This window comes from Falco naumanni, chromosome 10, assembly GCF_017639655.2.
Source record: "Falco naumanni isolate bFalNau1 chromosome 10, bFalNau1.pat, whole genome shotgun sequence".
Taxonomy (NCBI): Eukaryota; Metazoa; Chordata; class Aves; order Falconiformes; family Falconidae; genus Falco; species Falco naumanni.
Window position 1 is genome coordinate 32,930,871 of NC_054063.1, and position 12,160 is coordinate 32,943,030.

The 12,160-nt window shown below is 52.7% G+C and overlaps 1 protein-coding gene across 1 annotated transcript; it reads left to right on the top strand.

Annotated features, from left to right (window-relative positions):
- The first annotated feature begins 1,360 nt into the window (after positions 1-1,360).
- Positions 1,361-5,110, top strand: MAFB (MAF bZIP transcription factor B). The gene has a single exon (XM_040609125.1). The coding sequence runs from the start codon at positions 2,056-2,058 to the stop codon at positions 2,989-2,991; it is 936 nt and encodes a 311-aa protein (XP_040465059.1). The 5' UTR covers positions 1,361-2,055; the 3' UTR covers positions 2,992-5,110.
- The last annotated feature ends 7,050 nt before the right edge of the window (positions 5,111-12,160 follow it).

Consider the following 12,160-nt stretch of genomic DNA (forward strand, 5'->3'; position numbering starts at 1 on the left):
GTGTCTCTGCTTGGGGACTTTCGCAACGTTGTCCCAGCTCCAGCAAAGCAGTTCCCTCCTAATTAATTTCTGAAAAGTAGACAGATCTTCAACTTTTTGTGTTCTTTTTGTTAAATAAATGGGGGTGGGGAGTGTGGAGATGCTGGGGTGCAGGGGGCGGGGGGGAAGCTCCGGAGCCGTGCGGCCGTGCCGTGCCTTTGGGACCCCGCTCCCTCTCCGCTCCGCTCCGCTCCCGCCCACCCGGCTCCTTTTTTCCGGCTGTTTTTTCCCCGTGAAAAGTAGGTGTTATTCTCCAAATGGTCACTTGGGGTCGCACTTTCTGTCTGTTTGAGCGTAAAACAGTGTAAAAAGAAGCCCTAATCTCCTTTAATCGTTACAAAATGTTCAAAAAAAAAATCCTGTTACCGGACCAAAAAAAAAAAAAAAAAAAAAAAAGACTAAAAAACCTTACAAGCCGAGTACTCTTTTGCATGCAGTCACTCACTCAGGGAACAGCAGAGGAAAGCAAACACGGTCCCCTCAGAACTGAAATGTAATTATATTTTCTCCCTTCTCTCCCTAATATTTGCAATTGTCTGTGTCAATGCCTTTGCTTTACTTTAGGGAGAGATTTGCTTCCTGTAACCAGGAGGATTTCCCCGGTTGTATAAGGAAAGCTGACAGCCTTTGCCGAGATGGTGCTTCCCTCCCTCCCAGGTCCCAGCGCATCCCCCCGCAGCCCCGCAGCCCCTGCACTCGCTCCCCGGCCGGACCCCGCTGCGCGTCCGTGGCCGTTTATTCCGCGGTACCGTCCCCTGGGGGCCACTTCCAGAAAGTTGGAAGGGGCGATGCGTGTGCCTGGGGATGGGGGGAAGCTGGCCGCCTTGGAATTTGCTACGGGACGACAGTGGGCAAAAAGGGACTTTGTTATATTTAGAACAAAGGGACGGGCAGGATGTCCCTGCACCCTCCTCCTTTGTGGACGGCAGAGCCCGAAAAGCGGGGGTGGGGGGGGGGTGGGGGGGTGTTGGTGCGTGGAAATAAATAAATAAATACAAGAGGAGGCGGCGGTGGGGGTGGGGGCGGCGGTGCGGGAGGGGGGAGCCGGCGGGGAGCGCCCGGCGGAGCGGGACCGGCAGCGCGGCCGCTCAGCTGGCGCTGCGGAGCTGTCACGGCGCGGCCCGCCCCCGCCGCCGCCGCCGCCCGGCCCCGCCGCCCCCGCCGCCGCCCGGCCCGGCCCCGCCGCCCGCCCGGCCCGGCCCCGCCGCCGCGCTGCCATTGGCGCGGCCGCCGCCGGCCCCGGCCCCCGCCGCGCTCTCGGCGGGCACGGCCGTATAAGAAGCCAAGGGGGGCTGCGCTGCAATCACAGCTGCACAACGGGCGCTGGAGGCGGCAGCTACAGCGGAGATCTGGGTTTTTCTCGTCCCCCCTCTCCTCTTTTTTTTTTTTTTTTTTTTTTTTTTCTTCTTCTTTTCGTCCTTCCTCCCCCTCTTCCCTCCCCTTCCCCTGCGCTGCCAGAGCCAGCGAAAACTCCTGTGCAAAGCCCGGCCACCGCCGCCAGATAGCCGGTGCGCTGCCCCGGCCGCTCGCTCGGACTGGAAAGTTGCGGCAGACTCCGGTGCTTTGCTACCGCGGGGAGAAGGCTCCGGACTTACAAAACCCAGACGGGGGCACGGGCTGGGCGTTTCGCACCGTTCTGCTTCTTCCTGCCCAGAGCCGAGGCAGCATCTTTGTTTTGTTTTGCTTTTGCCCTTCCTGCTCCTCTCTCCCTGCAGCCGGGTGCCTGAGCGCCGGGCGCCGCCGCTGCAGCCCGCGCTGCGTGGCGAAGGCAGATCCCAACAGGCAGGAGACACCCAGGCGGCCCCGGGTGCCGGCTCGCCCTTGGCTTTGTTGCTCCGGACTGCAGAAGCCCCAGAGCCGGGAGAAGGCGGCGGTGGAGGGGCGGCGGCAGAGGGGAAGCGAGGAAGCGAAGCCCAAGTTGTCCGGGAGCAGGGGAGCGGGCAGCCCGGTGCCAGGCTGCGCGCTGGGCTGAGGTCTCCAGCCCCCTCCGCCGGGAGAGGTGCCCGCAAGACAGCGATGGCCGGAGAGCTCAGCATCGGAGCCGAGCTGCCAACCAGCCCCCTGGCCATGGAGTATGTCAACGACTTCGACCTGATGAAGTTCGACGTGAAGAAGGAGCCCCTGGGCAGGAACGACCGCTCGGGCAGGCACTGCACCCGCCTGCAGCCCGCCGGCTCCGTGTCCTCCACCCCCATCAGCACCCCCTGCAGCTCCGTGCCCTCCTCGCCCAGCTTCAGCCCCACCGAGCAGAAGACCCACTTGGAGGACCTGTACTGGATGGCCAACAGCTACCAGCAGATGAACCCCGAGGCGCTGAACCTCACCCCCGAGGACGCTGTCGAAGCCCTCATTGGGTCCCACCAGGTGTCCCAGCAGCTGCAAGGCTTCGAGAGCTTCCGTGCCCACCACCATCACCATCACCACCATCACCAACACCACCACCAGTACCCTGCAGTCACTCACGAAGACCTGGCCGGCAGCGGGCACCCTCACCACCACCACCATCACCACCACCAGGCCTCTCCCACTCCTTCCACCTCCTCCAGCTCCTCCCAGCAGCTCCAGAACTCGCACCAGCAGCATCCCCCCTCCAGCAGCGTGGAGGACCGGTTCTCCGATGACCAGCTGGTCTCCATGTCTGTGAGGGAGCTCAACAGGCACCTCCGAGGCTTCACCAAAGATGAGGTGATCCGCCTCAAGCAGAAGAGGAGGACCTTGAAGAACAGGGGCTATGCCCAGTCCTGCAGGTATAAACGTGTCCAGCAGAAACACCACCTGGAGAACGAAAAGACCCAACTCATTCAGCAGGTGGAACAGCTCAAGCAAGAAGTGACCCGGCTCGCCAGAGAGAGAGACGCCTACAAGCTCAAGTGTGAGAAACTTGCCAGCAATGGCTTCAGAGAGGCCGGCTCCACCAGTGACAACCCGTCTTCCCCCGAGTTCTTCATGTGAGTGCTTAAAAAAAATAATTAAAAAAACAAACAAAAAAACCCCACCCCCCAAACCTGACCCCTGTCACCTTCCCCCCCACTCCCATCCTCCTCTGACATCTCCATCCATCTGTCTGCTTGACTAGAGAGAAAGAAGGAGAGAAAAATAGAGACTTGATTTTTTTGCAGCATCCAGTCTTCTAGAGTAGCTGTGGGAAAAGTAGGCTGGGGGTGGGGACGGGAGAGGTAAAGTGCAACTTTTCGACTTTCGTTTGTGAGTTAGAGAGAGGGACAGAGGCAGAGGCAAAGGAGAAAAAGACAAGTGAAGTGTTGTATAGTTCGCTTGCTTGCAGAACGAGATGGACTTTAAAAGCATAATAATAAAAAAGGACAATGAACAAGCCATCTATAACATACTGCCTGCTTGGGAAGAGAGAGGACATATACAGCACCATCTCATGCACAATTTACCTGCTTGGAAAAAGAGAATACATAAAAAGGACAATATATGCAAACTCTTCATATATTGCCTGCTTTGAGAAATAAGTTACAGGACTCAGATGGGACATTCAATCTAAGAAAGGAAGGAAAGAAAGAAAGAAAGAAAAAAACTCATCAGTTTTATTGCCTGCTTGATTATATAGAAAAATACGAAAATCTGCATTAAAAATATTAATCCTGCATGCTGGACATGTATGGTAATAATTTCTATTTTGTACCATTTTCTTGTTTAACTATAGCATGTTGATCATCGATCATAGATTTCTGTTGTTGTTTTGTTTCATCGATAAGAAAAGCATCACAAGTTATCAAACTTTTTACTGCTTGTGCAGTTTTGTTCGTTGGTTTTGCTCTCTTGTTTTCTTTTATGGTTGTTAGCTTGTAAATATCTGCTACTTCAAACCGCACAGGAGAAAAAAAAAAAAAAAAACACAACACAAAAACAAAATAACATTTCAGCAGGCTGGTTATACGGTTTGTTTGGTATTAAAGAGATACTTAAGGAAAAAAAAAAGTTATGGGCATTTTGCATTAGAAAAAACCCAACTTTGTATATCTGGTGCACTTTTAAGTTGTATTTTTTTTTTTTTTTAGTTTTCATTTTGGTTTTTGTTTGTTGGGGCAGAAGCAAAATCGCCTGAATGGCATTGACAAACCTAGACTTAACAGGGAAAAACTCATCGGTCACTAGAGCCTACTCATGCCTTAAAGTGGCAGAGAAGCTCTTTCCTTCAGGACAATTCCCAGCCTGGAGCGGTTAGGCTTGGCCATATAGTTTCCCTTCTGATTGTACACTCAGGAAGTGAAGGACGGACGAGATCCAGCTCCTTTTAAGAAACAACTGCCCCTTGATTGTCGGTAAATAAATAAAATAATAATAAAAAACCCAACCAACCCTCCTTATTACGAGTCAAGTTGCAATAGCAGCGAGGGCTCAGTGTCGCCACTGCAGTTAGGTTTCTCAATGGTAGCAGCGGATGAGTGGGCTGGAAAAGCATATAAAACTAAAACTTTTTTTTAAGAAGACATACTGCAACTTTTAAGTGTATTCTTTTGCAATGATTTGTAATCTGCTTCTCTGCTTCCCTATGCAGCGAGTGAAAGTTTTAGCCAAAATTTATTTGCAGTTGTGTAGTAGTAGTAGTTTGGAGTCTTATGGGTGTTTTTATTACTTTTTTTTTTTTTTTTTTTTTTTTCCTCCTGCAGGTCAGTAAAAGGATTTACGTTGCACTGACAAAAATACCAAAATGAAAACTTATTTTTTAGTTTCCTTTTAGGATAGCTGGCACTGCTGGCCGGATGCATTTTAAGTTTGTATTAGTTTATAAATTAACAGTAATAACAAGATTGTAATGAACAGCATGGTGCTTGCAGTTTTAAATATTGTGGATATTAGTCATGCATCAGAAAACGATCTTTGGTTTTTACTGATTCAACTGTGTTGAAATCAAAACATTGCAGCAGCGGAAAAAAATTTGTTTTTATTTCATGTAAAGTTCTGAAGGGATCAATTTCAAATCCTGCTTATGATATGAAAAATATTAAAAAACCTGGTCTATTGTAGTTTTATTCAGACTGGTTTCTGTTTTTGGTTATTAAAATTGTTTCCTATTTTGCTTATTAAAATCATTGAAATGACATTTCTTGGAGGGACCTGCTTCTCTGACGTCTCGTGTTCCGAAAAAAAAAAAAAGTGGGGGGGGGGGGGGTGGGGAACTCCTGGACCCGTACCTGCCCTCACCCTGCCGCCCGGCTCCGTGCCCAGCGCCCAGCGCGGAGGTTGCGCGGGGGGCTGCGGAGCTGCGCTGCCCACTCAGGACCGCTGCCGCACGCAGGGCAGGGCGGCTCAGCCGTGCACCGCCTCGGCTGTGCCCCAGGGTCCCTGGCAGGGGGGTGGGCATCCCCCCCGCCGGCAGCACCGCAGCGGGGGGACCCTCGCACCGGCCCGGGGGTGGCGGGGAACGGGACCCCCGGCCTGAGCCACCCCCGGGCTGCGGGAGCGGGGCAACCCAAAGGGCACGCACCTTTCCTGCCTCTTTTTATTTTTTTTTTTCCACTATCAAAAGAGAGGACTTGGACAAGTCTGTCCTTTCCTCCAAGTCCTTTGGGATCCAGGCTGGCCATTCACTTTCCTCCTCTCCATCTGCACATTTTATTTATTCTGGCTTTTTTTTTTTTTTTTTTTTCCTTTGAAGCATAAGCAACGGGGCAGTTTAGAAGACTCTTTAGATGCATGTGGAGAAGGGGACAGATCTCCCCGCGCCACCCCCCAGGGCTCAGCACCTCACAGGCCCCCTTCCCATCCATCAGCTGCTCTCACGGCAGATAACCCCGCAGCTCCCCAGCCTGCAGCCCTCGCTCCCCGCCTGGTGCGGGAAGGCAGCCCCAGAGCCGGGGCACTGCTACTCTCAGAGTGTGAAAACTGTGCTGAACTTTAAACGCTTCTTAACACCAAAATCCAAGGCACCACACAACCCAAAATAATAACCTCTCTGCACCCTGCTCCTCTTCCCAGCAGCAGCGAGCCGTCTGTGCGGGGACAGCGTAAAGTGCGTTTGGAGAGCAAAGTGGTTAAGGACGGGGTGTGGGGGCAAAAAAATGAAAAGCAAAGAGGATAACTTCAAACCAAAATTCCCTCTTAAATCCCAGCCGCATCCCTGCCTTGGCAGAGCCAGCTGGGCCAGCCGCTGGGCTGGGGGAGCTTGGAGGGGGCCGGGGCCCGTCCCAGCCCCCCCGCTACATGAGTCAGGCCCCCAGAACAAGCTCGTACCCTGCTGCCCTGCGAGGGGGGGGCAGGGGTTTGCAGAGGAAAAGGCCGGGAGAGCCTGGCTTTCCCTGCACAGCCTCCCCCTTGCCAGTAAATGCTATGGCTGCAGAAAGCCTGAGAGGAATATTGTTTGTGGGAACTGCCACCGCATATTAATGTCCCCTCATGCATGCATTGAATAAATCACTGGGGCTAATTGAACAACAACAACAACAACAAAAAATAGGAAAAACAGGCCTTAGAAAGCCCTCCAGATTCCCACCGCAGAACTGTGTCAGCGGCGGGGCAGAGCCGCGGCGGGGCGCGGGCGGCGCGGCCAGTGCCTTTGCAGCGCCCGGTCCCGTTCCCGAGGTTGAATTTATCCCGTTTAAAAGAAAAAAAAAACCGCAGCCAAGCACCGCCACGGGCCCAGCTCGGACTGGTGGCACTGGGACCCGCCGGTGCTGGGAGGGACGAGCCCGGCGCGGCGGGAGGCTGCGGAGCGGGGCCCCTTGGGCTGCCCTCCTGCCCGGGGTCGGGGTGGCTCCCCCCGGCCGGCTCCGGAGGGGGCGTCCGACATGCCGGGGAGGGGAGGGGGGGGGCGTGTGTGGCCGAGAGAAACCCACCCGCACTTGTGCTGGGCCCGGCCTGCGGGTGGCCAGCGCTCTGGCCCCGGCCCCGGCCCCGGGGACAGGCGGCCCCGCGGGTGTCGGGGCAGGCAGGGCTGCCTGCACCCCCCGCTGCCCGCACCCCCGCGGACCCCTACCAGCGAAGGGTGCCCCCCTCCCGGCTTGACTCGCGTGTTGCCAACCCCCCGTATCGGCTTTGATCTCGCCGTTCATCACAGATTTGTGAAGGGCCGTTGACACTGGGCTTGGGGGCACGATGCGGAGCAGTTTCTTGAAGCGAGAGGGAAAACGGGGACCCCCCTCCTTCCCTCCCCAGGACCGGGCTGCCCGGGGGTGCTCCCCCAGCAGCGGGGGGCTTTGCGGACCGGCCTGAGAGCACCCTGCCAGGGCTCCCTGCTTTCCACCCGGAGCGGTGCGTGTCAGCTGCAGGGGGATAGAGCATCTCCCCTCCCCAAAACCCTCTGTCGGCGTACACACACACACACACACACACACACACACACACACACACCCCTCCGGACGTGCTGCTTTGCCTGAGCGTCCTCTCCTGTCCTTTCAGCACACCCCGGCCGGGGGCTGGGGGCCGCTCCCTGCCCGGGGGGTGCAGCGGCCGTACCCCCCCGGGGCTCTGGACGGGGGGGACTGCAACCACTGCGACGCTCCGGGGCTCAGGCCGTGCCCATGGACACGGCTCGGAGACGCCGGGCCTGACCGACCCCCTCCCACCCCGGAAACCTGCCAGGCGGTCGGTCGGTCGCCCTTGAGGCTCTCCGGAGCGAAGATGCTGCAAACTGCCTCCGAACCCGGCCCGGAGCAGCCAGGGAGCGGTCCCCGCCCCGGTGCGCTCCCTGCAGCTTCGGGGAGGAGCGGGTCGGGGGGGCAACAAGACAGGAGCGGACCGGGCCCGGGTCCCGGACCTGACCGTGCCACCCCCGGCCCGGGCAGGGCTCAGGGGCTCGGGGGATGCTGGGGCAGGAGCGCTGGTGCCTTGGCAGCCAGGAGCCCCCCGGCAGCAGCGCGGCAGGGACAGGGGCTGCCCTGTACCCCGGGGCTGGGCTGTGTGGCGGGGCAGAGCCCAAGGTTTGCACGGCTGAACTCGCCTGCCGGGCGATGGTTCACGGTGGGAGCTCGAGGAGTGCGGCAGGACCATTCCCTTCGGTGAAAAGCACATTATTTTGTCGGATCTCGCGGCTTTGCCAGAGCTACTGCCAACAGCCGGGGCGGGAGCTGCACCCCCCGCCGGGGCAGAGGTGACAGCGGCTGCGGCTGCTCCCAGAATCCATTAAACGAGGCGCTCAAGACTGGAAACACAATTGACAACATCCCCCCACCCCGCTCCCTTTACTGACACTAAACTTACAGACTATCTCTGCCAACCGTTTAATAGACTCTTCGCAATATCCCCTTTCCCTCCTCCCCTCCAGGACAGTGTATAAAACTGATTGTCTTTAATTCCAAACCAGAGACACCCAAGACTGAAACGACTTTTTGAACTAAAGACAGAAACAGCATCCCGAGACGTTCCGGAGATGCTGCGCTGCGGCCGGCCGGCGGATGAGCGGCTCCGTGCTGGGGTGGGCGTGCGGGGTGTGTTAGGTCAGGGCTTGCGGGATAACTGTTCCCGGCTGTGCTAGGGTTTAATTATTCTCCTTTTTTTCCCTCCCCCCCCCCCCCCCCCCCCCCCCCTCCCCTCTTGGGACTGGCGCCGCGCCCACCCGGCTCGGGCAGGCCGGTGGGTGCCGGTGATTGACAGAGCGGGGTCAGGGGGGCTCTGGGGGGCGGTGGGGGTCCGGTTTCGGGGAGGCCGGATCAAACACCCCCAGCGCTCGGGCAGCCCCTCCTGGCTCCGCGGCCGCGCAGCTCCCTGCGCAGGCTCCGCCGGGCCGCGGCCCGGGCAGGCGCAGGGGCAGGGGCAGGGGGGCGCGCTGCGTTCCGCCGGCCGCGGAGCTGCGTTCCGCTCCTGGCAGGCTCCCGCGGCAGCGCACACCGCCCGGCTCCGCGCCCCCGCCGGCCACCCCCGGGGGTTCCCTCTCTGGTTCTTTTTTCATTTTGCAGTTTGGATATCCTCCTTACAGGATTGAAGACAGTAATCCCCCAGCACGGAGGGGGAAAAGCTATTTTGCTCTTTCTTTGGACAAGTTTCAGTTATTCTATTTTATTTTACTTCTTTAATCATTCTGCTTCACTCCATGTAGGTTACGGTAAATCTGAAGTTACATGTGTGCACACACTAAATAGCTTATTGCATAATCCTGCATGCAGCGGTCTGATCTGGTCCCACACTGGACTTTTGTTTTATGCAAGAAGAAGTGTGTATGTGTGGGAAGCTTTCAAGTGCTGCTTTTTTTTATTTTATTTTTTAAATGGTGATTTTCCGTAGTGAATTCTGAACACAGCATGAGGTGCTGCAAAACGTCTTCTTGCTATTGCATCCAGGACAGGGAGGAGGCAATTTATGTTTGAGAGCTGGTCCTGAGCATCAGCATGTGTGGAAGTGTTAGAAAATGGATTGTGGCATGCTTGAGACCCCAGGTACTGCAAATCCTTTGCCTTAAACAGAATTGCTCTGGTGGGGGCTTCTTGTATTTACAGGTTTGTCACAATATGGTTAGAATAAACACTGCAGTAAAAAGGGGAAAAAAACATTCCACATACGGAAAGCGACATGTTTTCCTGTCCCACAGAGGCTGCTATTAGGTTTTAGAGATAGTTGTCCTCTGCCATGTTTTATTTCCCCTTTTAAAGTTTCACTGTTTGTCTTAAGGCGCAGATTCAAAACACCACATTTCCACTTTATACATGTGTTCTCTTAAAAGATTTGTTTAGACAAGGAAACCAATGCTAAGTGTTCTCACTTGAAAGAAATTAAATATATAGAATGATAAGCTGCTGCTAAAATATATAAAAAACACTTAAATTAATAATAAGAACTTGTTCTGAGGCAAAATTCAATTTTACTTCCTATTATGCAATCTTTGCATGTAAAGTTGCTTTAATGCAAAATAGCAGCTCATCAAAAATTCTGTTTTATTGGTATCAAAAATTTATGATATCCTGAGGCATGAGGGGCAGAGAGCAAGGTAGGAAAGCTGTGTCCTTTTACCAAGTTTAGTGCTTTCTTTAAAGAAACACCTCAAACTTATTTTCCCTCCCTTTCTCCTCAGTTTTGGAGGCAGTGGGTGAAGGTTTATACCAGAGAAAACTCCTCCACTGACAATGTCACTGTGCAGCTCTAATACACCGTTTTGTTAACAGCACCCTCTCTGCAGGGTCTTGCTTTCACTGCAATACTAGGAGATACTGGGACATGCCCACACAAATATAGAGATGGAATTATTTCTAAACTCTGCTGTTTTCATTCAGTATTGCAATAGTGCATGCGTATTGCAAATATATGTGAGTTGTTTGTGCCCATACGTGACTATTGAAGCCTGCAACCTCCCACTGATAAAACGTAGAGATCTGATTCTGCTCTAGCCTGGACTTTCCACTAATGAGACTTCATTTGTTTCCAGAAAGGTGCTCGTGGCTTTATAAAGGATATTAAACCCTCAGTGACAAGGGCATTGTGTTCAGTACAATTTTTTTTTCTGAAACGAGCATGGCAAGAAATCAGTGCCAAGCATCTGAAATCTGCATTCATAGAAATAAAAATTACTTACTCCTCCTTCAGCAGAACTTCAGGCAATTTCTTAAAGGAGGCCACTGACCTTTCAGAGGTGGGGAAGCCGAGGCACCGAGAGGCACAGTGATGCTGCCTCTCCTCCCATCACCACAGCTGGAAGCACAGGGCAAGATCACTGATTGCCAGGGGATGGTGAGTGGGGGAAAGGCAGCCCAAGCCCCTTTAATCCTGCGTTTTGATGCGTCCTGCCTTATTTACTATTGAATGGAGCAGAGACCTTCCTGCTACTTCGTGGGGCCCATTCAGAAAAGAAATTATAGAGGGTGATAAACCTGCAGCTTGAACTTTTGCTAACTTCTTCCTTGCTCTTCTGCTATGATGCTAAGTCTCTACAAACATGAGATAGGGAACATATAATTATAAACAGGTCTCTGAGCTAACACTGGCCCTCACAGCTCTCTGGATCTGCATTTCCCCCCTATTTGAGGCAGCCAACAATTACAGGCAAAAGGGTTTTGAGTCTGAAATCCATGCTCATGTGATCCTAATGGAAAGCTTTTACGTTTAGCCCCAGTCTGGCCCCCATCTTGCTTATGGTCCAACGAGATCCAGCTCCACATGTCATGTTAGTGCTATTGCAATACAACTATCAGCTCTAGCTCTGAGCCATCCTGTGCAGTTGCTGAGGCTGATAAACACCGAGTGCGTTCAGGACATCCGAAAGAGAGGACTTCTAAACTCCTTTTGACACAGGCCATCCTTATTTTTATGTCAGCCTTGACCCATGGATCAAGCATTTTATTCTGGGTATTGCAGTGGCAATGCTACAGTGGTCTGCTAGAGCATGTGCTGATCTCAGGGACTGGCAGAGCGCAGATTCCTTAGGTCCAGCACTGGCTTTGCAGAGCAACAGGTTGACTCTACAGATAGATAAAAGGGGCAGCAAGGAAGTTAGCAGAAAATGATTTTGGAAGGGTATTTCCAGGTCCTTACTTATCTCAAGCCAGGCACCCAAAAGTGCAAAAAAAGGGTTTAAGCAAATACCTGTGAACCTCTGGGGCTACATAACAAGTGACTCATGCATAAGTCAGACAGACAGGCAGGAATCACAGTAATAACAATAATAATAAAAAAAGTCTATGGCTTTCTGATTTGCAGTATTACCAGATCTCTCTCATCCAGTGACTTCTGTCTTAGTGCATGCAGAGTTAAACCATGAGGTGACACAAAAAAAAAAAAAAAAAAAAAAAAAAAAAAAAGGACCCTTTCCTGGTAACATTAGACAGCAGGTAAGTTTAAATTTGAAACAAACAGATTTTATAGTTATGTTACTCAGCTCAATAATTAATGAAATACCTCGGATAAAATTTAAAACATAGCAGAGATATCAGCTGGTCTCTGCTCCAGAATATAAAACCAATGTCTCTATTCAATAAGTCTTGTATCTTTTAAAAGAAGCCCTTCTCCATAATCTGTTTTCAATCAAACACTACAGTAAATATATCAAGATTACTGGATCACATTGTTTACAGATGAAACAGTTTAAAGGTGAAGTTATTTTTGGTTTAAATCTTCTGTGTTTTAAAATGAAAGGCATTTCTGGAGTAGCTGCTGAAAAACAAAAATACCAGAAAAAAAGAAAAAAATGAAGAAGATAAAACATGGCACTGTGAGTGTTAAGTAAGGTCCT